Here is a 26,898-nt window from a genome sequence, read left to right on the forward strand (position 1 = left end):
CACGCCATCCTGGTGCTGTTCACATGGAGAACGTGCAGTTCACAACATCTTCGCTCATCTTCCGTGTCAACACACTGTAAGAGCAGACCCACGTTTGTGCCCTGCTCAGAGTAAGCACGATGCTCAAACCAATTCTCACCAGTAAGCACTCACACCGTGCCCAGTTCAATACCTAGGAAGACCGGAGGTTTTTCCTTCCTTTTCCCATGGAAGAGTGCTGTGCGTTCCAGAAAGAACGTTAATTCTTACACACGAACAGCCTGCGAGAGTGTCCATATATAGTCAGCATTATAAATAGCTGTTTTTATACTGGAAGTGAACCGGCTTTTCGTTATGTATACTGAGAAAGAAAGAGTGTTTTCTACATATAGGAATTATTCTTTTGTTCTACCCTGCGTTTGCAGCCTTCACTCATCCCCTGCTCACCCATCCTGCCCCACACCCCAGGAACAGACACTGCTGGTGTCAGACCCCACTAGCACTACCACTGAATTACAACAGGGCTCCAACAGGCTTGCGACAGACTAGCTCAAACCTCCTTGTAAAAAATATGCAAAACACTGCACGGTCCTCAGCAGCCATGCAATTTCAAATGCTTTCCTGCAGCTATTTCACTAATAAAAAAAAAAAGCCTTATGAAATACTCCAGGGCTTTGTTAGCAATAGAGCCACGGTAAACATTCCTACATTTGAATCTCAAAGCGTATTTTCTCCTCAGCGTTTTTGAACTCAACCAGAAGGACCTACGAGGTCGTTAAAATGGAACTGTGATTTCTTTGTTTAAACACTTCAAGGGTTGAAAACCAAGCCACTGACAACGGGGTTAACAACAGGTTTGTTACAACTCTCGGTGTGAAGGCAGACAAAATGAATCAAACCAAATCGTTTGGATGCTGACACAACTGGAAGAAAAAAATATATACGTATATCTGGATCATATCTCAGAGTCACTGAGGCTGCCAGCATTCGGCACCGTCTGAAATGAGATGTAAGACTGTGTTTTTGGGTGGTGTTTTTTTTCCACACGTGTATTTTTAAAGGCTGTTAGCTGCAGGTCTCGGCACCAGCTGACGTTAATCGGAAGCTCCAGTTCCAACTCACTGGTGTAGCACTCGTGCCCTGCAGCACCGATGGCCACTGCTTCACGTTCTCCCTTCCTCGCTGCTCTTTTCAGCCACTGTCACATACAACGCCGCTTTGCCGCGTTTCAGGAAAATCTCAAGGGCTAAATATGGCAATGAGCTCTCCGATGCAGTTGTGATTTAACCCCCCTCAGTGCTGCAGCTTTAGGTAAACGCTGACAGACGCGACTGAGCCACCCCGTGCAAAAGCCTCTCCAGGCGCAGAACAGCAGCTCTCACCACGAGTACAAAGAGAGGAGATTGCCAAGTGAGCAAAACGAGAGAAATCTTGCACACCCACACAACTCGAGGTAGCTGTTGAGTCCGTACAATGGAAAAAGCCCATACTCCTATTACCCAGCCCACCTGTTAAAATGGCGCTTCGTGCTCCTACTCCAGGCAGGTAGATCTTATTAAACGCTTGTGGGTTTTTTTTTTCCTTTTTCTTTTCTTTTCTTTTTTTTTTTTAACCGCAGCTCAGCAGGAAAACACACACACCGAGAACACCGTTGAAGACGGTGTTGTTTTAGGCAAGCACAGAAAACTATGCGAAAAGATGAATTTAACGCCCTTAGGCTGAAACGCGATGAGGGAAAAATGATAGTTCCACACCCTCACGGAGGGCACAACGCTGTAGGGAGCGGGAATTGCGCTCGCAGAGGCACTGCCGTCAGGCGGGGCCGCGTACAGTCGGTGACAGCGGCAGCCCGGGGCGCTCAGCATCCCTCGGCAGCGCGGCGCGGGGACCGACAGGTCACCGCTCGCAACTTCCCTCCCGCGGCACCGCGGCACCTGAACACCGCTCGCGATAACCTCTCCGTACACCAACGGATTTCCCAACCGTCCTCCCACGGCCGAAGCGAGAAGTTGTGCGGCTCTGCCCGCGCACCTCTCCCCGCCCCGCGCGCGGAGGCGGCCCCCAGCCGCAGCCCCCAGCCGCAGCCCCGCCGCTCCCCCCGCACGCAGCACGGCTCCGGGGTGCCGCCTGCCGCAGCGACGGCGGCGGGGGGCCCTCGCGGCTCTTCCCGCCGCGCCCAGAGGCGGCCTTCGCGGGGGCTGCCCTCTCCGCCCCCGCCCACCTACCTGAGGGCAGCCGGCATCCATCCGCGCAGCGGCGCGCAGCCGGGGGCACCGCGCGCAGCCTCCCGCCCTCCCTCGGACGAGGATCCCCGCAGGATCTCCTCACACGAAAGCACAGCCCCAGCCCGGCCGCTACCGCGAGGGATCGCGCCCACAGCCGGAGCCCGGCGGCCGCGAAGAGGGAGGGGTGGGCACCCGGTGACAGGTGAGGACGACCCCCGCGCCGCTCCCTACCTCGCGCCGCTCTCCTCGCAGCCGGCGGCGCGCTTACCCTCAACCGCCGCCGCCCCCTCGCTCCGTTCCCCCGCCCTAACGCGGCGTTCAACGCAGCCCCGCTAGCCGCGAGGCCCCGCCCCTCGCCCCGCACTGACAGCTCTCTCCACCAATAGCGAAGAAGACAGGCGTCCTCGAGCCCCGCCCTCACCTCTCTCGACCAATAGGAGCTATCCGTGGTGCTGCCCCCTCCGCCTTCCCGGCAGGCTCGGTTGGCTCGCGGCTGCTGAGCAACGGGCGCGGGGCTGCGGGTGGGGCCGCTGAGGGCGGTGGCCGGGAGAGGCCCCGCTGTGGGCTGAGGTTGGTGCGGCGGGGCTGTGCCGGGGGCTCCTGATTCGGGAGTTTTTGCCTCATAGATGGGCGTTTTTTGGTCCCCTCCCCTTTTTCCCTCTCGGCTCAGCTCCTTCAGGAGGATGGAAATGTCTCCCGTATTCGCAGAGCCGTAATCTCGGTTTGCAGATTGTGGTGCTGGAGCCTGCGGGGCTGTCCTTCCTGCTCTGCTCACGGGAATTAAAATCGTGGGTAAAAAATAAAGCTGCTTCCGGATGCGCTGAGTGCTGGATGCATCATAGCACGGTGCAGCTCTGCTGTAATGGGTGCTCCATCCCAGCTCCCATTTTCCTGCGGTGCTACAACGGTTACTTAAATGAGAAAACCCTGTGGAGTCTGCTGGCTGCAGCGTGCCACTGGTTGCCAATCGCCAGCACAGCACTTCCCACAGCATCTGTATGAGGGCATGAACCTCAAAAACATCCACACAGGCACAGCTGCCAAGTTTAGGCAATGTGGTCCTTCAAGACCTGGTTCTTCATCTCCATCTGCCACCCCACACAGGGTGCATCCCCAGAATTGGGTGGTGAGGTGCTTTGGGTTGGGTGAGGGATGAGGGTCTGAAGTGAATGCCATCACCTCTGCTCTTGGGGCATCAACCCACAACATGGAGTGCTGGAGGGCATGAAGGACCTGGTTATTGGGCATGGTGGTGATGGACTGGTGGTTGGATGAGCTGATTTTAGAGGTTTTTACAACCTTAATGATTCTATGGCATCCCCTCCAGGTGCAGCTCCATGAGCAGAGGTGTTCAGGAGTGCACTTGATGCCTTCCAGCCAGGTGGGTGCTCAGTGGAACCCAGCGAGGACAAGTCCAGTAACAGGATGTGGTCAGCTAGGACATCAGGCCCGTGGACCAACTACTGGATTCTCCAAATCTCCCACCAGGCCTCGTTGTCAAAGCCTCGGTGATTTGTTATTCAGAAGGAGAAGCCCTGCTGTAGCCTCCTAAGGAGATGATTCGTGGTTGGTGGCAGGCAGTCAAACTGAACGTCTGAAATACATGCTCACAAGTCTGCCAAAATTCCCAGTTTATGGTTAGATCTTCCCACAGTACTGTGTCAGGAGTGTATCACGTCATCCTTAGCTGGAAGAATAACTTGAAGGGAATTTAAGTAGAGATGTGCTGCTGTAGTCTGAAGAGTGGTAAATGTGCTACCGGTGTTCGTACTCCACATATAGTCAATGGCTTTTGCAGTCCTCAGTTGGTCCCCTCTGCCTGTACTGATTCAAAGACAGAATAGAATCATAGAATCAGAATGATTAAGGTTGGAAAAGACCTCTAGGATCATCTACTCCAACCACCAACCCATCACACCATGCCCACTAACCATGTCCCTCAGTGCCACATCCACACGTTTCTTGAACACATCCAAGAATGGTGACTCCACCACCTCCCTGGGCAGCCTGTGCCACTGCATCACCACTCTTTCAGAGAAGAAATTCTTCCTAATATCCAACATGAACCTTCCCTGGTGGAGTAGCACGATTAGTTAAAAATTAATATAAACGACTGGGTAATGCTTAAATGCTTAAAAATAACAAAATGAATATCCGGTAACATATGCTTGCAATTAAAAAGATTTTTTTTTTTATCAGCATCTCTTGTCATTCTAATATGAGTCCAGATTGTAAGTGATGTAGTACATCACTTGAATTCCTGTGAGAACACATTGATAGAAACATTACTGTGACAAAATCTGAGCAGAGCACTGTGGATTTTTGTTATAATTTCACAAAAAATGTTCTTTTCCTACAGTGTTTCTCACAAGTAACCACAGTTTCACACACTAACATGACATGGTTACTATTTTTACTGAGATCTGCCTTGTTTTGGATGTTTCTCATAATACACAATGTGACAGAGAAAAGAGAACATTTTATAATAAAATTTAATCTTGAGATTTGGTTTAATAAGAACAGCAGTGCATAATCTTACCTATCTGATGTCAAATATCATAGCCCACTTGTCTTCTGAGTTTCTTCAATATACACAGTAATATTGTTCTCCTTATCTTGTGGTTATAACAGAAATGTCAAAGTACAACAGAACTTTGTTTATTGTCTTCAAAAGTTTTAGGCTATCCTTCAGCTAAAAAGATGGAATTTTCCAAGATTAACCCTTGGAAATCAGGCACGGGTGTGGAGGTCAACCCCATCTTCACCAATGCGCGCATCATGTCTAAAACGGATTTTGTTCTGAGAAGCTAGGCTAGGCTCTACCAAGTCTAAATCTTTAGATTTTATATTTATATTAGTCTGGTCTTTAGATTAGATGTTGGGGGGAAATTTTCACTCAGTGGGTGGTGAGGCGCTGGCACAGCTGCCCAGAGAAGCTGTGGTGCCCCATCCCTTGAGGCACTCAGGGCCAGGTTGGATATGTCCCTGGGCAGCCTGAGCTGATGGGGGGCAGCCCTGCCCACGGCAAGGGTTGGGGCTGGGGGGGCTGTGAGATCCCTCCCAATCCAAGCCATTCTCCGATTCTATGATTCTAAGTAAATAAATTAGGAAAAAAGTGTGCTTTATCAGGTAAGATAAGCATATATGAGTCTGAATACAAGTAAGAATTCAATCTCATTCAAAACAAGATACCATTTCAGGCCTTTTTCCCATAAAAAGGAATGGCAAATGTCCCAGTTTGGGGCCATCTAAGTGTTATTTTTTCAGGGAATCTGAATGGGGTTGTGGAGTGATCCAGGCCAGAGACAAACACGTGAAGAAGGCATCCAGATTGTCTTGGCTTCCTTTTTTGGTACCACAGGCGCTTGCTGGCTCGGTGTCAGGTTGGCCCTCCCGTGCAGATGGGAGAAGTCTGATCTGTTCTGCTGGAAACGGCATGAAGTGCCAAGTCTGACATGTGCCTCCTCTAGGAGCCGCATGAGTCAGTACCACTACAGGCATAGCAGCAGCTACAGGGCTGATGGCTGACCAACGTACCGCAGTCTCGGGAGTAACGAGCTGCTCACCCACTGGCATCCCTGTAGTGCCACTGGCACTTACAACCAGGTAGGAAAAAATGTGATGTGAGCATCAATGGATGTGGAGGGAGCAGCGCGAGAATACTGAGCATGCACCATTGTCCACACAGCTTAAGTGGGTATAAATATAAGTACACAAAGCAAGATCCTGGCACGGCATTTTAGAAAAGCCTTTAAACAGACAACCATCAATGGGAGTTTCTCCTAGCTGAAAAGTACAAAAATGAGCACACAGATAGGAGCAGATACTACATTATTCTTGCTTGCAATGACATTTCATTACATACAGAAGAAACAAAAACCATGAAGAAGTGAATAGATATTGTTTCTTTCCTAGGGTCCTAAGAGAAAACAGTGCAACGTAAGGGAGTGCTGCTGCCTTTGTTATTACCCTCTACAATCTGGCTGTTGCCTTCCCATGCTCTCAGCTGAGCAAGCAGTAACTTAAAAAGAATTTCACCGCACATTTTCTGTATGGCATTGCATATTTAATGTGTGCAATAATAGGCTGACAGCCACAATTCTCAGGTGGCAGAGTTTGCTATAACTGCACTGACATCCTTGCACAAAGATTTTCTTAAAATATACATTTTAAAATGTGTAATTTGCAAGTGTTGCTCTTGAATGGGATAACGTTCATTTTTTAACACTGGGCTCATGAACAAAGAGCAACAGCTTTATTCCTCTCCGCACAGTCATTCCCATCCAAGCGCTGCACGCTGTTTACTCCTCCATTTAGTGGGTGCTGCAGCCATCCTCCACCAGTGTGGCAGGTTGTACCCTGCCTGGGATTTGCTTTGGGATTCAGCAGGGATGCTGCCCAGCACTTCCCAACGAAGCAGAGCCCTTCCAGAAGGCATAAAGTAACACAAGCAATGGCGCTGATCTGTAAGAAATAGTTTTAGTGTCTTATTTAACAAGACTTGTTTAGGCTAGTGAAAAATACCAGTGATCTGGAACTTACCTAATCTGCCTTATGGTTTATAAATACGTTTACAGCGCTGCTCAGCCACCTGCTGTATACTCCTCCTATGCATTACCACTGCCCTTTCTTCTGGCTTCCTGAGCGTATGTGGGTAGATTGCAAGTTTCTGCTTTTACAGAGACAGGGCTCAGCTTAATTATAACCTGCAAGATCAGGATGTGACTGTTTTGACTTGCAGAAGCAAAGAGGGATAAATGTGTTGTTGACATTTAATTTGTTTAGACATTCTGAACTCAGTCCACTTTATTTACTGTGATTTATTGTGTTTATGAAAATTCTGATAACCGATGAAAACTTACATTTGCAAACCACCATTTGCATTGAATTTGATGATGACGTAAGGTGACCTTTAATGAAGACACTTCTGTTGTTCTTTTGTGATTCTAAAGTCAGTGTATTTTTATAACTTCTCAATGACAGGAAAATAGTACACAGAATAAAGTTAAATAATATTTCTTTCCAGACGACTGTAATTTAGACAATGTGACATTTCAAAGAACCATGGGTATTTATTTCAATAGTAATGACCAGTTATGGTTAATGGATTCCATTCACCCTATTATGCCTCACTGTGTGTAATAGGCACCTTCAGAATGTACGCAGGTAGCTTTGCCTATAAGGTGTTTCCTGCCTGAGCATAATGCATACTTTTATATCAGCATTTGGTTGGAATAAGAAAGGGGAGAGATGGACTGATTGCAGGCTGGCTTTCCCTTGCAGTAGTCTGTGCTGTGACTTCTGAGGGCAGTTCCTGTAAGTCCAGACCCATCGATGGTGCAGCCCTTGGCTCACCTCATAGTAATGGCATACACATACATTATTGCAGCTTCACAAACCACATTACCTTCCTCCCTTTTGCCTCCCATGGAGCTCTGGTGTCCCTAGCAATGATGTCAAGATGAAAACAGATAGGATAGATCACACATATATTTTTATTTTCCAGTAATTATTTTCTTAACACCAAATTTGTTTCCCGAGCTGTCTCAAACCTTTACAAATGGTTTCCCAAGGTATGCCCTTCTCTCATTAAGCTTCAATACTCATCTTCCTTTTCTGTCTTACTTCTCCCTCATTGTTTCTCTCCGTTGCCTTTATACATCACCTAGCTACTATCATAGAATCATAGAATCACCAAGGTTGGAAAAGACCCACAGGATCACCCAGTCCAACCCTCTGCCTATCATCAATGGCTCTCACTAAACCATGTCCCTCAACACAACGTCCAAATGTTCCTTGAACACCTCCAGGGTCAGTGACTCCACCACCTCTCTGGGCAGCCCATTCCAGTGCCTGACCACCCTTTCAGAGAAGTAGTATTTCCTAATGTCCAGCATGAACCTTCCCTGGCACAGCTTGAAGCCATTCCCCCTAGTCCTATCAGTAGTTACACGTGCATCTTACTGATGTCAGCGAGTCATTTTCACCTAAACCACCAGCATCCCCACTTGGAGCTCTTATCACCTCACAGATTTATCAACTACCTCTATAAGCCAAGCCTGATGGAGAGCCCAGGCTGCTACATGTAGCATCTGTAAGCAGAATCCTAGAACTTTTTATATGCAACAATAATATATGAAATATTACCTCTAGGCTGATATTGTCCCATTAAATGTAATCATTAGTTAAATCACAGATATAACTGGACTCTAATGTATTTTTAAAAAGAGAAAAAAAACTGTGTTTTTGTAGCCTATTTGACATACAGAAAAGAATGTTCTAAAATGTGAAATTAAATGCAGCAGTGATAGAAGATTGCACAACAGTATAAACAAAGACAGATATGTTGCAATTTCTGCCTGCTGTAGCATACCGTACCATCACTGTTGTACCTAGGAGCCCTACTGTTGAATAGACTCCTTGCTGGGTTAGGTATCGTGCAAGCCCAAAATAAGATGGTGCCAGACCCCAGAGCCTTGTACTTCAAGAGGTGACACAGTATCGGGAAAAGACGAGGTAGTTCAATTAGTAAACCTATCAAAATCTATGGCATGGAGGCAGAGGTGAATTTGAAATAGAGATTTTTAAGGAAAATACCAAAACGTTTTTATTGATATTTCAGAGAAACTCAGCGAGAGCAGTTGTGCACAGTATTGGAGATAACTTGTATATGTCTATGTGAAATTTTAGCAAGTAGACAAGAGATGATGTGATGAGAATAGGTCACAAATGGACTTGAAAAAGAAGTCTCCGTTTGCATACACTGATTCTATGAAGACAGGAGGAAATAAAAGAAAGGGCTGTTAGAAGGAGACTTAGAACTTGAGATCTTTCTGAATGATAATGCATTATTATTAATGCAGTACATGGCAAGGGTAAGGAAACAGATGTTGCAGCAGTCAGTGTTTGGCTTAATGAAAATTTGGATAAGCTTTTGGTATGTAGATGAATTCAAAAATACTTCTCCTAGAAATGTTAGTCTTGTTAAGATTATAGTGTGGTTTGGCTATGAGAAAAAAGAAGGAGGTGGAAGGTGCAAATAAGTGGCAGGCCAGATATGATTTGTCACAGTGACTGCAAAGGAGATGCAACCAAAGGTGTTGTTTTAAACATGCTGTTCTTAGGGTGATGTCCTGAAAGAGCAGATCTGAGCCAATTTATTTGAGACTTTCATTTGAATAAAAACAGGCAGATCTGGAGTGAAGAGATGAATATTCAAAATAATAACTAAATCATCAGTGGTAAATCATCACAAATGCTGGAGGCAGGTCTTGAACGAGCTCCAAATGGCATGCAGTGGTAATGGACAGATGCACAGGGAAAGCACAACAACAACAACAACAAAAAGAAAAGAAAGTACAGTCACAGAAACCTTATAAATACAAATGTTCAAAACTGAATTTTTATTTTTGAACTTTTGTTCAGTTCAAAACTGATGAGAGACGCAGGTAAGAGCAGATTATGTTGTGTCTAGGATGAGATGTCTAATTTACAGAGGTTGTTGGTTGAACGTGGAGATGTAAGCTTAGTGATCTTGGATACGAAAAGGAGGAGCAGAGCGGTCTGTGTGAGAAAAGGGGATCAGAAAAATAATATTGGGGGTCTTTTTTCTGGAAGCATGAGAATGGAAGGAGAAGTGAAGAGCAGCGCGTTCAGGGTAGAAGAACTGAGGCAAATGGAAGAGTTGGAAATGAGAAATTCTTAATATATAGCATGGAAGAAGGAGAGGACATACAGAAAGGGAAGTGATGGAAAGCAGATGTCCTCATGTAGAAGACATCAGTTGAGATCCCAATGTGGAGAGCAAAGAAGTTGCAGGAGCAGGATAAGAGGGAGGATGATTCAGGGTAGCAAAAAACCTTCTCGATATGACAGATGTTCTCAAACTGGAGAATGGGAATTAATTAAGAAACTGAAAGAACCGAAGATGGATAAAAAACGTGTAGCGGGGGACAGCTTGTCTCAGAACTAGCTGTTTTGGAGTAGAAGAGAGGCAAAAGGATAGGGTGAAGTGTGAAGAAGGCTGAAAGTGAGCAACAATCCTTGAGATAGAAAGAGACAGGAAAGAAGAAATGCAGGGAACAGAAGAGAGACAAATAAATACTCATGATATGGAAGCTATCAAAAGACTGAGTGACGAAAAGCAAGGAGAAGAAGACCGTAAGTATGAAGCTGAAAGATATAGGAATGTTTTTAAGAAGGAGGAACACAGAAGAGATCTGAGAATATAGCTGATGAAATCAATGCAAGCCAGTAAGCTTTGGTATAGGGTGAGCTGAAGGAAGAAAGCAACCTGAACACAGATGGGAGACTTGGAGCAAATCAACAAAGGAATTGGGTGGATCTACAAAGATGTATGAGGAATATGGTGAAAACAAAAGGATGTTCTTTGCTGAAATCAAAGACCAAGGCTGAAGAGGGCTGCTACATGGAGCATGAAAATTATAGGGAGAAATGGAAAAGGGTCGTATGTAATGTTGCTGAAAATGGAAAAAGAGGATTTAGGCAGGGAGGAGCACAGGCAGAGAGAGAGAAAATGTCTTACGTGACCACCATGAAGTGAAGCTGGGGAGAGAAGCGTGTGGAAAAGAGAAACCTCAGAAAGAGAGAGAAAAGAGACAAAAGCATCCAGGCCCTGTTGAGGCTGAAGAAGGCATAGGAAGAAGTCATGGATGACAGGGTTGTTTTACAGAGACAAAGAGAGTGGGAGGAAAGAAGGGTGTGGGTGTGAACCTTGAAGCTGTGAAACAAGTCGCAGGTAGAGGCAGCAAGAAGAGAATATGTAACATAAGGCATGAAGAATTTTCCGACGTGGATGGTAAAAATAATGGTCCTAAATTCTGTTTAGCCATCTCAGTAGAAAGTGGCTTCACAGAACAGTCCTTCAAAACATTTTTTTTTCTCTTTTCCTTCCAGAGGTCATCTGCAAATAGTTGCTTGGGTGTGTGGGCTTTCCTCTGGAGAGGGTGGGGGAAATGAACTGATTCCTGCTTCAGAGTGCTCATTAGGCAGTCAGAGAGGCTGAAAGAAATCATATTTAATAAAGGGGTAGGTGATTGACTTAGCTGAGGGAAGGCATAGCTGTTAACAATGTCATTCCTAAGCAAAATTAAATCTCTGTTTCATCACGCTAAGCAGATACGGTTGGCTGGTGTATGTACTAATGCTCAACATGGATTTGAACTCAAATGAAACGTAAACGGCTGAGATGAGGTTTATTTCAGCAGCTTGCACAGGAAGGCTTTGCCATTCCACGAGAGTGTTGGTTTCTGTCCCAGGGATTTTCTCCAGCTTCTTCTGCAGAGTGGTAGCAGCTGTGATGACTTGTTTCAGCATGAGCTTTGCTTGGAGTCAGATACCTTTTCCTTCCGGATGTGGGCCTTGCCACTTCTCCATGTTTCTGTTACGTGTGGTTTAGGTATCTACGGAGAGCATGGCACAAACCTGTTCCCAGAGCTTAGAAAGAAGCTTCCCCAGGTACAAGGCCAACACCCACTGGTTCCTTCCTGCCTTCCTTATAGGCAGCCTTGGCCCCTGCATAATTCAAGGCCTTTGCTTCTATTCTCAGGGCAAGGCTTTGGAAGGGGATCTGTCTCTCTTGGCTGCACCTCTTGCTCCTTGTGTTTAGTTCGCATCCCAAGCATGGCAGATGAAGGCCTTCTTTTACCTTCCATGCCAGAGGAGGGTCCGCAGATAGATCCCAGCCACAGTGCTTCTGACAGGCATCATCTCCATCGTTCCCACCACACCAGAGCCTGAGGCTTTGCAGCCTGCCTCCAATATCAGCTTTCCCCTTCCTGTTATTGGGAAAGGGTTTGGCTGTTTGGCTACGGGAGTCCCGAAGGGCCATGGTTCTGGTTTGTTTTCTAGGAATGAGTGAGAGGAGGGCTTTTCTGCCACTACCTGTGCTCTGGTGCCTCTGCTAGCAGCCATGCTTCTTGCTGAAGGCATGCTTTTCATCCTGTACAACTCTCCTCGATTTCCCATGTTGTTTCTCCTACACATTCTGTTATTTTCACTGTTAGGCTTCAGTCCTTCCTTGTCTGACATACCATTTCCAGCAATATGCTTAAAATGGTAATTTTCAACTCAGTAAACGTTTTACTTTCACATTTCTTCATTGCTGGCTAACACCTGAATATTCCTTCTTTTAAGCAAAACCCTGCTTAAAAACAGCATTTAGTTTTGCTATAGGAGCAGGCAAGCCATCTTAAAAGGAAAAGAGATTACATCACAAAAATTAAAAACTAACATGGCAGACGTTTTCCTTTCATGTCAGAGCCAAAAATGCAGTGAGAAAAGTTCAAATCTTGATGAGAATGCTTCATGCACAGGGTTGAGGACTTGATGGGAGACTGCATGAGAAAGAAGGCAGTCATTTGGGTCCACAGAAGCAAGATGAGTGCAGTGCATATGAGCTGGATTTAAAATGATGATTGTCCCAGATTATCTTTCCTGATGTGAGTTCAACTGCAAATAATTTCACATCTTTGGTTCTAATCAGGAAACAATGGCACTATTTTATTTTATTTTATTTTATTTTATTTTATTTTATTTTATTTTATTTTATTTTCTGAGAACTGATACTTAGTGCTGCTGAAAATGTGAAGGCATAAGGCCTCAGTTCTCCATGGTGGACCACTCCCTAGTGAAGCCAGTTATTATCCTTTTCCCCAACCGTGCTAGCACTTAGCAGGGTATTATCCTGTGCTGCAGTGACACCTGCTGAAGGAAAGCATAAAACGCCTCCAGAAAGGGAGCGCTGGCCTTATCAGAGCAGTGCAGTCATCAAATCCTGAATGTGATTTTAAAGACTAAGGGGTTCCATCTTTTTCCCCTTGAATACCTCAGAGCTATGATTAAGTTTGTTACTCAGCACCCTCCAGTAAAATGTTTCTGGACTTGAAACAAATGCATATGCAACTAATGCATTCTGAGGCTTGTTTTGCGTGCAGATATTTAATTCCTGAAAGTCTGTGGTTTGGTTTAATTTGCTCTCCATTTGAAAATAGAAGTGAAGGGATTTTCCTTATCAAAGGAATAGAGAGAGTAGTAACTGCACAAGGTGTTTGGGTAGAGCTGGCTTGGCCGTGGCAGGATGGGAAGAGTTTGGAAGGGTAAGCAGCCTTGTCTTCTCTTTTATTGAGATGAACTGCTTCTATTTGTATTACATGTATGTAGGCCAGTTGGTCCTCTTCATGCTCTCTTCCTGCCAGCAAGCACTGTTGTAGACCAGAAACTAAACTGAGCCCAGGCTTTTATGGGCCAATGGCTTAGTTTTACACTTAGCTGTACGTAGAGGAAAGTTTGTCTTGTTTGCTGGTGAAGGTCTGTGGTCTGCTCAACCTTGATGCATTCATCCTGTTCTTCCAACTAAAAGAGGGGAGATTTAGGCTGGATATAAGGAATACATTTTTTACAACAGGGGAGGTAAGGCACTGGCACAGGTTGCCCAGAGAAGTGATGGATGCCCCATCATCCTTGGAGACATACAAGGTCAGGCTGGACGGGGCTCTGAGCACCCTGATGTAGCTGTAGATGTCTCTGTTCATTGCAGGGGCGTTGGACTAGATGGCTTTTAAGAGTCCCTTCCAATTCAAACCATTATTTTTCTATTATGGGCTGTAACCTTTCTGCCACCAGCAGCAGTGGGGACAGGTCTCTGAATCAGGACAGGAGCTGTGATACCCACATGCAGAGAGTGGCACCTAACAGAAGGAATCCTGCCAGCACATACATGTTCCAGGCAAGCAGGGGACTAGAAAAAGCATCGTGGTTACTAATCTGAGAATCCTATTGTTTGAAAAAGACTTGAAATACTGATAGAAGTTTATGATGCTGTTCCCTTTGGCTCTTTTTTTCCTTGCCTCCCAGAATGCCACGCTTACAGCCTATAATTAAACCAGCTTGCTGCTATTAGCATTTTCATGAAGGGAGCCTCTCTAACGTACCACTCTTAAATCTCCAATTTGATATCTAGTGAAATTTAATTTCAAGGCTTTCCTCTTTGCAGATCGTTTAACTCCTAATGGCTTTTTAGCCTAAATCTATCTCTGCTTCTGTCTGAGCCATCTCTCTCTCTCTCTCTCCCTAGCTCTCTGTCTCTCTTTCTCATTACCGGTTCACCTTTAAGCCATTCCAAAGCTATTGGAAAGACAGATTGCAAAGACAGAAGCCTGAATTTTGCTATTACGCTCAACAATTCTGGCAGGAGTCTCTACACATTCCTATTAAAATAATATGCCCGTAGCTGAAAACCCAATGAGGGAAAAACAGGCTTTGGGCTGTTAATTAGTTAAATAGTTCTATAGAGCACTATCTGCACGTGGGAGTCACATTTATAGATTTAGTTGAACAGCGGAAGAGCAGTGCTCAGTGCTATATTCTTGGAAGAGCTGAATTTGTGGACAAATATAAATTAGAATGCTGTGCATATGCTAAGCGTCTAGGTACTCTGTGCAATACAACCAAGCAAGGGATCTCTTAGAAAAGTACGAGCTATCAGCAAAGGATGTCTAGCAAGTGGAATTTTCTGTTGATTCTCTCATTCCGTTTCCCATCGTTCCTATTCCTGACAGAAACAGATGGACTTTTATTTTCTCACGATTACTATGAACTTACAGCTCCTAAATTGGCAGTGAGGAGGTGGAAAGAGGTGACAAGAAGTAAAAACATGCAAACTCTCTGCAACGGTCTGAACAGGAGAATGTCGAAATAAACCCCATCATACAAAATAGCCGTGACTGCTATGTTTCCTATGGATTCTTCTCTTTATATAATGATCCATAAACTCTTCAAATAACGTGTGCATGCTAAGCAATAAAACAGTGCAGTGGACCTTCTATTAATGGCCAGAACTCTCAAACTATCATAAGAAAGAGCAGTACTGTCCTGTTATTTATCTAATCTTGAAGTATGCAAAATGCTTCAGCTTTGAAATTGGTGTTGAAGCATGATCTGTACATTCAAGTCATCGCTTTTTGGCACTTCCTACATTTGTGAACAACTTTTTTCAAGGATGAAGCACAGGAAGAGTACCATTCCATCAAAAGCCTCTGAGGAACCCCTTGAGAGCTCACTGAGAATGGCAGCCACTGCCATCGAACCAGGCGGATGCATTAATTCCACAGAGACAGAGTCACGTATCCTGCTAGTTTTGTGGTGTTGTTGCTCTACTTTTTTATATGATTAAATGAAAAAAAAAATAGTTTTCTCACTTATATACATTAACTATATCACATATTTTATGAAGGCTACTCTGAAAGTAATGCTTCCTATTTTATGATGTCAGCCTACCATGTTAGAGGTTGTTGGAAGTTTGGCAGTAGAGGTTGAACCTTCCCATCAATATCCCATTACATTTTGTTGCTGTGTGACAGATGGCAGCAGAGAGGCAGTCTGACACAATGACATGACATGAAAGTGTGTCTGAAGCAAAGGTGTATCACTGAGTTCCTCCATGTTGAAAAAATGGCACTCATTGACATTCAACAGCACTTGTGAATGTCTATGGAGACCAACCTGTGGATGTGATCACAGCAAGCCATGGCTGGTGTGTTTCAGCAGTGGTGACAGCAACAGTGGGTCACTTCCAGTGGTGCAGATCGTTATGAACACAGCATGCAGGCTCTTGTTCACCACTGGCAAAAATGCACAGTTCATGATGGTGACTGTATTGAAAAATGGCATTTTGTAGCTGAGAATTTGCTCTATCAAATAGTGTTCTTGTGCTCTTTGTATCTGTTGTCATTTATATGGAAATAAATAGGAGGCATTACTTTTGGAGCAACATACATATATATGGCCCAAGACTATTTTTACAAGACTATTTTTATTCACTTCATGTGGCCCAGGCAAGCCAAAAGGTTGAACATGCATGAACGAGTGTGTGGATGTCTGAGAAGGAGGGCACTTGACCTTCTTGTAGGTGAGTTCCGATGCTAATCTGCATGTGATTGACTGACAAGGAGTCACGAGGACTTTCCCTGTCACACCATCCCTAGAAAGGAGACTTCTTAAGCTGAATCTGTTAACTCATGCCCTATGCAGGCTATATGGAAAGATGCCCCTCAGCACCACCTCCTCACTGTACCACCGCCACTGAGGAAATGGTGTATTCCTACACCGGATAAGCTTGGGGCTCAAGTTGGTGCTTGACCCTAGCAGTGGATAGCAGAGTGTGCTGCACTGAAAGAGTGGGCAACAACTGTAAATCAAGAGTCTGTGGCGAAGCCTGTGCTTCCACAGTAACCCTGGGGTATTGGAGCGTTACCCAAGTGGAGGGTATCCCTTATTCTGTTTGTCCTTCTTTTTAGAGGTCTTATTGAAAGTAGGCTAAGCCCTCCCTTTTCTTTTGAGATAATTTCAAATACAGTCACTATGAGCAAACCTGCAAATGAATTCGGGCTCAGGTTATAAAACCTGTAGAGATATATTAACAGAACTATCCTCATAAGTATGTTTTCTATTGCTTGACTAGAATTTTAAGAGTTTTTCTTCACAAAAATTAAATTCTGGCCCCCAACACTCTTGATATATTCTGAGAACTCATACCAGCTTGAAATTTTCCATGCTATTTCAGTGAATTAAATATTTAAAACAAAGGAAAAGAGAGCGAAAGGGAAGAACATTTCCTATTTAATATCTCATGAGCCACATAGTTCTAGCTCAGTGGTGGGAAAGATTGGGCCTATACTTCTGCCAAAGTTTGTTGAAGTCAGCAGAAAGAGCCTTACTGACATAAAGAGTGTTAAGATATCGAGGTGACTGAACAAGTTTTAAAGTACAAGGAAAGCCTGCAGAACAGTAGCTGGCTGCAGTGCAATATGCAGATACCCGGGCTGGATTTACAGTCAGTGCAGGAGGCAGCGAATGTAAGAGCACAACAGCATGGACTGCTGCTGTGCACACTTCTTCCTTTCCCTGCACTTATTTCAGTCTCTGATGAAGATGTTTGGTATATTCCAGGTTTCTTAGTGGAGATACTTTGTAATTCCAGCTGTTGCCTGTTGTTACTGCCCATAAAACAAGGCAGTACTGCTGAGGCTACCTCAAAGTAGGAAGAGTGCCACCTTTCCTAAAAAATATCGTGACCTTGAGTGTGGGGTCCTCAGCAGCCATATTCCCCTCTCCACACAAGAGAGGAGAGGTACTAAGCATGTGTTGGCTCTTTTTTTTCCATCTTGACTTCTACCTACAATTTGGGGTATATTTTAAGCTCATTTTTGGCACCGTGACAAGAACCAAGATCGTGTTGGTCCTGAGTACTGGCTGTGTGTTGATCTAAGATTAGGAAATTCATTTGGGTATGATGGACTTTGCAGTTAACTTTAATGCTTCTGATAGTGACCAGGTATTTAAAAAAAACAGACTCTGTATTCTTGGTAATGCTCTGTACTGAAACTCTGTTTAGAATTGATTAGCAATGCCAGGTAATAAGGACTATTGCCTCTGGTCCAACATACATGTTCCTTCCCCTTTGCATCCACACATGAATGATTCTGGCACTGTCAGCTAGATCAGCCTGCAGTGTGAAGCAATAAGTACAGAAGTGGTCAGTGGTTCCTTCGTGTTACTGAGGAAGCTGAAATATGGAGGCTGCTGAAAGTCACACACCTTAAGCTTAAGCAGAGTTTCCCAGAAGGTGCCTGTGAAGCATGGGATAAGAGATCCTGAGAATACTAAAAATACTCAGTGAGGTATTTTATGCCTAAGCAGACCCTAAAAGTTCTGGGAGAAATGCCAGAGTGATGCTTGTAGATTGTTTCAGAGCCATCTTGTCCTTGACTGCAGGAAAACAGAAGTGTTGTTGAATCAGGCTGTATTTCTAAGGCTATTTTCTCCTTGTTTTACTTTTCTTCCTTACTAACACAGCCCAATTCACATTACTTACATTGCATCCTTGTTCAGCGGAAGGTCCATCTTCAGTCTGCCTTATTATATACAGATGAAGAATGTTTGGGTCAAGCTATTCTGAAACCTTCCTGAGCACTCGCTCACATATATCTGCACTGTATTTTGGACTTATGCACCTGTGCCTACAGGCAGTGGCTGCTGACATTTCTACCCTTTATGCAGAACTGTTCCCTAGAATATAGCTTATTTGATTCTCACAGTTATCGCTCTTTGTCTAAAAAATTAAAGATTACTGCCAGGATTGTATTATGGTTTGAATTACAATCTTTGCTCTTGGTAGTCTTGATGAAGTTGGAATGTTTCTAGCACTGTACGTTTCCGTTATTACTGCAATTATTATTATTACTAAGGCTTTTTTTTTTCCTGTTCAGCACAGCCAATGTGGAAAGCTTTATTTTATGCCTGCCATTTTTTTCTTCCCTTCATTGTAACAGGAAGACATCTTGCTGTTTTACTTCAAAGTCTTGCACTGACTGATGCTTCTGAGGCTCTTTCATATCTTTTAATAATCATAGCTACAAATGTAGTGGGGTTCTCATTTCACATTAGCTTCTGGTACTCCGGAAAGATATTACAATAATGTGGAAAAGTAGTCCCAGTCTTCAAAGAAAGTTTATCCAAAATAAAAGTGTTTAAGATCATTTTTGAAGTTTTTTTTTTTTTTCTGATTTTTGAGCCCTGTGAGAACTGAAATAGCCAAATTAAGTATATGTTACAACGTAAAGTATTTTTGTTCTGTAATATAAGCAGAATTGTTTATACTAAGACTGATGCTAAACCAAAGGTGGGGTCATCATGATCTGTATGTCAAGGCTGATATTACATGGAAGTTCTTTAGTGGAAGGCGATTCAAATGCAGTGTTATTGGAGGCCATGTTACCATAGTCTTGAGTGTGAGAGAAAAATGAGGTTGGAGCCTATTTTCTTCCTGTGAGTATATCTTTGCTGAAATAATATGCATCTTTTTGATGAAATTTAGGAGCTGATGTTCAGTGCAAGCTCGGTTAAGTTTTAAAAGAAAAAAAAAAGGAAATTTAAGATGTGCAAGGTTAGAATGGTGGCTTCCCAAAGCTACAACATGGAAACAGTAGCTTCTTCTGCTTCCATGCAGTCTTCTGTTTTTTTTCTTTCTGGAACTGCATCATCTCACGAAGGCATGCAGCCTAGCCCTAAGGCAGAGTGCATAACTTCCCATTTCTTGTATACCTACTGTAGCTTTTTGGAGAAAGGCATTTAATATGCTCCTGCTGTATTATTTCTAGATCATTGCTTCCTTAAGCTACTGAAGCACTGAAAACGTGCACAAAAGGATCTTTGATTATTTTAAAGGGAAGTACACGAATTCCAGTACTCATATGACTAAAAGAAGAGAAACACTGTCACTTTTTTTGTGCTATCCTTCCACAGTAGTCATTTCTCCAAATGCCTTGAGCACCTTTGGACATCAGCTTATTAAACTTGGCTCAGCCAAGAATTCTAGGGCACTGCTTTGCAAAGCATGTTTTATTGCAGACTTAAAATCAACAGACATTGAAAATAAAGGTTCCTGACTCTGTATATGAAAATAAACCAAGTTTACAGTCTCTTTGGCAGTGAAAACTTAGAGAATTTCTTCTATATTCAAAAGAAATCTCCTGTGATCAGGACTGGATAGAGTAGTGACATTTGGAGAGACAGTGCAAATATATAATTATTTTCCCATCTTATGACCTCAAAACCACTATCCCCAATGCTACAGCTGTCTCTTTGTCCTTCAAGGAACTTTCTTAAGGTATCTCCACTGTATCAAAGGAGAAGTTAACCAGATAAATCCCAGCCATCTGCTGTCCCGTGGTAGGCAAGTTCTATCTGGAAGCATAAAACAGCCTGCAATTTGGGCTCATGCCCATGAGAAAAATCCATTACAGTCTACATGATTTCTATGGGTTTATCTCCTGGTACACTCCCCTTGCATGTTGGACTTTACATATGTATTTAAAAGGCAGCTTCCAGCTAGACGTTACGAATTAAGAGGGTAGTCTAACAGCTGCTGGTATGGTGTGTCTGGTCACTGCATCACCAAAACTAGCTGCCCATACCTAGAAAGCAGCAAACAACATGAATATAGCAGTGGTGCCATGACATGCAACGGTTCACTGTGAACACAAGCTGAAGCAGAGAAGGAAACACATGGAAACACACCAGTTTCTAAATGGAGGCAAAAGGGTCTCTATTTATCTTCAAGTGATTTAGGTGGCTATACACATTCAGTGGTTACCACAGGGCTGATGGCAGGGACTGAGGGGGAGAGGAGTGTTTTGTGATAACTTTTGGAAATCCAAATTAACAAAATATTTCATTTTGACAAAGTAGTTGTGAGTACGACATCAGTAATTTGCTATTTGTTCACAAGAGCAGTCTGGTAGAAAGCTAATTTTTAGCCTTACGGGGTGAGTAAAAAAACATACTCAAACAAAGTCTGTCAGTGCGATGGTATTGCACTATCTAAGCCATCCATGTCTTGTCAGTGTGTTACCACAACTTGTTTGTCACTTGTCACAGTCAGTAGAAAAGATCTTTGTCTTGTGCAAATAGAAAGACATTTGAGTACCTCTAAGTACAGCTTTGAAAGAAAAGAAATATTTGCTAGAGACAAACAACTGTTTTGTGACAGAACTATTTCAGGTAAAAAGAATGTAAGAATCTAAGCAATGTGTCTCTGGTATATAAATAAATGCCCTGTAATTGTCTGCTAAAAGTGGAGGTAATGGTGTTGAAACAATGGACTCCATTGAAAAATGAAATCCTGTAAGGTGATAAATGTGGAAGGTCAGCTGAACTATTTAAAGGTAAATCATTTTTCTTTCCTTAGCTTCTGGCACCTCTAATCTGAGAAAGACGACTTTCAGAAATTAACTCCATGTGTTCCACAGAGGTAGGAAAAGACCTGCATCAGGTATAGGATCACACCTTCCACTTCTTTTAGGAGGAACCCCTCCACTATGCTGTCTCTTTGGGGGATTAGACAATTCCTAGCACAAAAATGCCCAAGCTGTGCTCAGACATGCTCAGCTCCGGCTAAGATGGTTTCAAGCAGATGGCTGGCAAGACTGATGAGATAGACACATTTCTGACCAGCCTGCTGCCATGGGGCTAATACTTCACATTCCTTTCAAGAGGCGGAGGTCCTTTAAACAAATAAGTAAAAATCCTCTCCCATACACAAAGAAATGCTGGACAGGTGGGCCCAAATCCCAGTTGGAGCTTGGGACTGGAGAGTGCTGACCAGTAGGCAGTACATTTTACTTTCCAGACATTCCCATCTCTGATGTCTGCCAGCCTCTTCCAAATCTATATATACTTTACATTTATAAAACAATATTTACATTATACAGTATATACATATATCTAATACATGCATATCTATATACTACTGTTGCAATCCCAGGCAGCAGCGGTCTCTCGTTGTAAGGAGTTCCCCACCTCAAACGCATCACTCAGTAGAGGTGCTCAGGATCCCCACTGTGTGTACAGAAATGCTCTGTTTGCAATAGGAACACCAGCTTTTGGTTATTAATAACCCAGTGCAAGGACAGAGGGTTTCATTTGGGAAGGGTTTGGCTCAGTCTCTGTGTTCATGGTCTCTTTCACTCGGAAAGCAGGAGAATTTCTCCAATAAAGCTTCATTTGCAAAGCTATTTTGAGAATAACTTCACATGCAACTGAACAAGAAGTAACATGAGAATAAAGACATAGACAGCAAAAGAATAAAGATGAGGCTGTTAATGCCAAGGGTGTCAAGAACTTGCACTCACAAAAAGAGAACAACTAGGAAGAAAAACTCTATGTTTGGATAATTCAGATATTTGATCTCTTATTTTTCATACAGCTCATTTTCTTTACTGTGCTGGCTTTACCTTTAGAAATAGGGCTCTCCTTCATTGCCTCCCATTCAGATGGCATTTTGGTCATGACAGTTTTTCATCTTCAAGGAACAAGGGAATTTTGGTACTTTATAAGATCAGAGGCTGATGCAGTCCCATAACTTTTCTCTGACAATGATAACCCAAACGATTGTTAAAAAAAGTACAAGCAATTGTTGTAGGCAAATGAAAAGAATTTTCCTTCTTCCCTTTAGCAGCTCTCAACTTCAAAAGAAAAACCTGAAGGGATGCTCCCTATTTAAAATTATTGCTATTATTATCAGTGTAAGACGATCCTTTGTGATATCCTCTTAACTCTTGATAGCAGTGTTATGTTGTGGTAGGGAGTTTCAAGAATGATTCTATTTTAACTCTTCAAATTTTTTGCTATTCAGGTTCAGTGCATGATTGATGTTTAGAATAAAAGCCAACATGAATTTACATTCCCTGTGTTTCTTTGTTGTTGTTGTATGTATATGTTGCTCCTCACTCCTCACTATATTAAACAGTCCCATGTATATGGTGCTGCCTTGCATAGAAGTCTCTAGAGAATTTCTAATATGTTTCATTGCCTGTTTTTGAAATAGTTTTCTTTGCACTGTTTTGAGATGGGGAGAATAAAACTAGACAGAACAGAGAATATACTTCTGATTTATATAGTGTTTGTATATTGTTAGTGGGTTTTTTAATGCATATTTGGTAATGATCCTTTTATGTAGGTATTTCCAAACTGTTACAGAATTTGTCTTAGGGACCATATTTGATTCTTCGTAGGTAGGTGTTTTAAGAAAATACCTTAGGCAGAAAAATTTTGCTAAGAAGTTTCTGTGAATTCTCTCTTTGCTTTGCCTAAGAGTAAATGCACATTATCTTAGTTTCACCATTTCTTTCAAAACCCTCTAAGTGTAGCCCCAAGGACTTGTCCTTTGCTTTGTCCCGCTGTTTTCAGCACCTCTTTCTTCAGTACTTCAGTCTTCACTACCTCAGGAAGAACAAAAGCTGAGTATGGTTAATCTAACCATTACTTACTCTTTCCACCCTCCTTCACAACTAAGTTTCACTGTTATTCTCTTATTTTTAACAAAGAAAAATTATATTATCTGTCTTATAAAAACCTTTTATTTGATACCAGGAAAAATCTTGTGAAAACTGAAAGCTAGTTAAAACAGTTGAAATCAGTACTTCACTTTCAACCACAGAAGAAAATTGAAGGTAAGGAGATATATGTACAAGAATGAAGAAAGATATTACTGTTGCTTTTGTAAGAAATACTTCCACTGCAGTAGTTTCATTTCTTATGAGCTAACAAACTAAGTATTTCTTCAAAGTAACTAACAGCAATATTTTGACAGGAAAAATGTCTTCTCCAAAAGAGTGGTGAGGCAGTGGCACAGCTGCCCAGGGAGGTGGTGGCGTCGCTGTCCCTGGAGGTGTTCAAGAACTGTGTGGATGTGGCACTGAGGGAAGTTGTCAGTGGGCATGGTGTGGTAGGATGGTGGTTGGACTAGATGATCTTACTGTTTTTTTCCAACCTTAATGATTCTGTGATTCTATGAAAATAAAGAGCCATTTCCTCTAGATATTACTGATCTGAGGTTGTCTATTATCTATACTAGCAGTTGCTTTGGGAAAAGTAACTGGCTGTTGGCAGGGAGCTGTGACTGGCACTGCCACATGCACTGCCACACTGGGCACATGCCTATTTCTGGGAAAGCTGGATGAATGCAATACTGGAATGAATAAATGATTGAGACGCTGCAAACATGAAACATCACCTTCCAAGTTCAACACAAGCTATTCTGTTTACAAAGAACAGCCTTTTAGAGAAGCAGAAGGCACTTGTCTTTCTGAGCTGCTAGCAAGTTGCCTCTGTCATCACTGCAAAACACAATGCTGACAGATCTCTGACTTGATGGGAGCACCACACAGGATGGACCACTTTAGCGTCTCAAGTTTCATTGCGCTGACATGGCAATAAGTGCTGTTCACACAAAGCATGGCATTTTTCTCAGTATCTGTGCCTGCAGCAGCCTCTCAGAACATACGCGGTCTTGCACATCACACCAAGATTCATGTGGTTTAAACCAAGCTTTAAAGGTGTTACTACCAGCTAAATCTTTGGGTCTTGATGTACTCATTGCAACATACAGCAATTCAGCACAAATGCCTGCCAGAGAAGCAGAGTTTGGGGTGTATTCCTACAGAAAGCATTCATAAACCTGAATTTGGGTCATTCCATTCCAAGTGCATTACTAAAATATTTCTTAGAATCATAGAATCATTAAGGTTGGAAAAGACCTCTAAGATTGTGCAGTCCAACCACCATCCACACACATTCCTTGAACACCTCCAGGGGCGGTGACTCCACCACCTCCCTGGGCAACCTGTGCCACTGCCTCACCACTCCTGAGAAGAAATGTTGATGCATAAGGACTGGTAAGTTAGGACTAGGTAAGTGTGACATTTGCATTTGGCTCCCTTACACAAACCACTGAACTGGAGTACTATGGCCCAGATGTAAAAGTTTTGCTTCTTGGTGCCATTGCTTTGTTTCAAACCATATATTTACATCCATTCAGTAAAATGGCTTTTCCCATTTTATTCATGTGCTTCAGACTGATTAAATATACCTTTGTACAGTATAATTGTCTTCAGTATAGGGATGGTATTGCTGCTTTTCCTAGATCCAAATAAACAAAAAGCAAACAAAAAAACAATGATGGGTGGATATATTATTTCTCAAAAGATTCATGTTTCAATTCAAACACAATGGAATTTCTATAAGAACACTAAAGAAACAGAGGGTCAAAAAGGGTACTTAGAACCAACGAAACAAACCATTTCCATGTACTGAAATAGTTTTACTAGAGTTTTTCAGCATCAGTCAGGACAGAAGAATGACCTGAAATACAGAAAATTCTTAAGGAAGGAAAAACAATTTTCTGCCTTGCCCTACATATCATTTATCTCACCAGCAGGCAGCCTGAAGCTCCAGAGGACCTGTGAGATGTCAGAAAAAGAGCCCTTCATCACCTTAAATTTTATCTTTTTCAGTACTACAAATCTATTACAGGTTTTTGCCCCCAGCATTTTTTGGCTTTTTGTTTGTTTGTTTGTTTGTTTGTTTTTCTTTCTGCTTGTCAGTGTGTGAGAAGCAAGTACCTGATGCAGTATGTAACCAAAGAAAGCAAATTTGTTTTCCCTCGCTGGAGCAAATTTACTCACTATCCTTTTGCTGGCAAAAGATTACTTGTAGCTCAAGTCTATCTTATCTGAAGTCAGCTCCTCACTGCTTATCCCCCTACAAAGCAAATTCTAATTAATACAGCAAAAGCTTTCTAAACGCATGATGGCCAAGATTTTGTTCTCCTTTACTTCTGAAAGCTTTCTGCATCTCAAGAAAGCTATTTTCAGGTTTGTAGTCACACAAATGAAAATAACACAGCTCCTTTTCTTTCAACGTAACCAGCTCCCACATGCATATCTAAACACCTAAGCTAAACATCTAAACTGCTTTAGAAGGCTTGAATTTTTTTACTTATTATAGTCACAGTGAGTGTTCTTTACACTTGCCATCTGTAATTATTCTTCTTCTTAATCTACCCCATTTAAATATTGTGAAGGAGGTGATGGCATTTCCTACACACAAGCAGAAAAGAAAAAAACAAAAAAAGATGTTATTAAAAGAGTGTGTCATTGTCACACTTGAAACACTTCTGAAGCAGTTCAGAAAAAGGTAAACTTCACTCTCAGGAGAGAACAAAATGTTACCATCCCCTCAGAAAAGCTATCAATGATTTATGCTGAATTCACATAACCAAGAGAAGAAGCCAGACCCATTTATGTCTAAATGATGGCTTTCTTTAGGTAGGAAAACTGTGCAACCTTTCAAATATCTGCAATATACCTACTTGCAAAGAGCAACCATCCTGTGACAGCTTGGAGGAGGGAGGACTCAGAAGGCATGGAAACAGTTTCCGATGGATAGAATCACAGAATGGCTTGAGTTGGAAGGGACACCAACCAACATGCAGTTCTCAGCCCTGTGCTGTGGGGCTGGGTTTCCAACCACTAAAAATCATCTTCAAAAACTTTGCTTTGGGAAGCACTCTTAAATACTTGTCTTACGTTCATATCTGCATCTGTAAAGCTGTATGTGCTATCTTCCCTTTGCCTCCTCTTCTCCCCAGTGCATAGTGTTGATTTAAGAATCTCCTGGTAGCACATGCTCTATAGTTATCCGTTCATCCAAATTGCTCCTTTCTGCTCTCTTCAGGCAGAAGAGAGCTTTCTGCTGACAATCAGACCACTGGTACCAAGCTTCTCCACAGCTGTGTAGAGACAGCTACTTTGTGTGGAGTCTTTGATTCTGTTTTCACATCCTTTTAAGTGGTATGACATTCTCACTGTGGCACTTTGATATTGTCACCTTGTGTACAGTCTGACTGTGACTCATATAACCACAGACTGTTCTCTTCTTCTCTTTTGCATATAATTGCACTTGTTTTTTTTTTTTTTTTTTCCCACAGAACACCTCACATTTCCCCACTTTCTATATGTCCCTATCTACTTCTGTGTTACCACCCACCTTAGCCCAGCAGTGCCAAATGGCACATTCCTTTTTTCATACCTTTTCCCCAATATGTGGAAATCCCACTATCCCCCATCACACCATGCCCACTAACCATGTTCTCTCAGTGCCACATCCATACATTTCTTGAACACCTCCAAAGACAGTGACTACACCACCTCCCTGGGCAGCCTGTGCCACTGCCTCACCACTCTTTTGGAGAATAATTTTTTCCTAATATCCAACCTGAACCTTCCCTGTGCAGCTTGAAGCCATCACCTCTCACCCTATTGCTGGTTACCTTCAC

At 42.9% G+C, this 26,898-nt stretch overlaps 2 protein-coding genes across 20 annotated transcripts in view; one reads left to right on the forward strand and one right to left on the reverse strand.

Annotated features, from left to right (window-relative positions):
- Positions 1-2,511, reverse strand: part of CDKL5 (cyclin dependent kinase like 5) — a 126,644-nt gene extending 124,133 nt beyond the window's left edge. For 12 of the 19 annotated variants that reach the window (XM_015272919.4, XM_040648000.2, XM_015272933.4 and 9 more), the window contains exon 1: positions 2,436-2,511. The gene's annotated coding sequence lies outside the window, so the exon portion shown is untranslated. Of the gene's footprint in view, positions 1-2,204 lie in introns of all 19 variants that reach the window. The other 7 variants (XM_040647995.2, XM_015272909.4, XM_040647986.2 and 4 more) reach the window with 2 other exon arrangements.
- On the forward strand, positions 909-5,128 carry LOC112531493 (translation initiation factor IF-2-like). Its single transcript, XM_040648020.1, has 2 exons — positions 909-2,406; positions 3,532-5,128. The coding sequence occupies exons 1-2, from the start codon at positions 1,668-1,670 to the stop codon at positions 3,543-3,545; spliced, it is 753 nt and encodes a 250-aa protein (XP_040503954.1). The 5' UTR covers positions 909-1,667; the 3' UTR covers positions 3,546-5,128.
- The last annotated feature ends 21,770 nt before the right edge of the window (positions 5,129-26,898 follow it).

The sequence above is a fragment of the Gallus gallus genome, chromosome 1 (genome assembly GCF_016699485.2).
Source record: "Gallus gallus isolate bGalGal1 chromosome 1, bGalGal1.mat.broiler.GRCg7b, whole genome shotgun sequence".
NCBI lineage: Eukaryota > Metazoa > Chordata > Aves > Galliformes > Phasianidae > Gallus > Gallus gallus.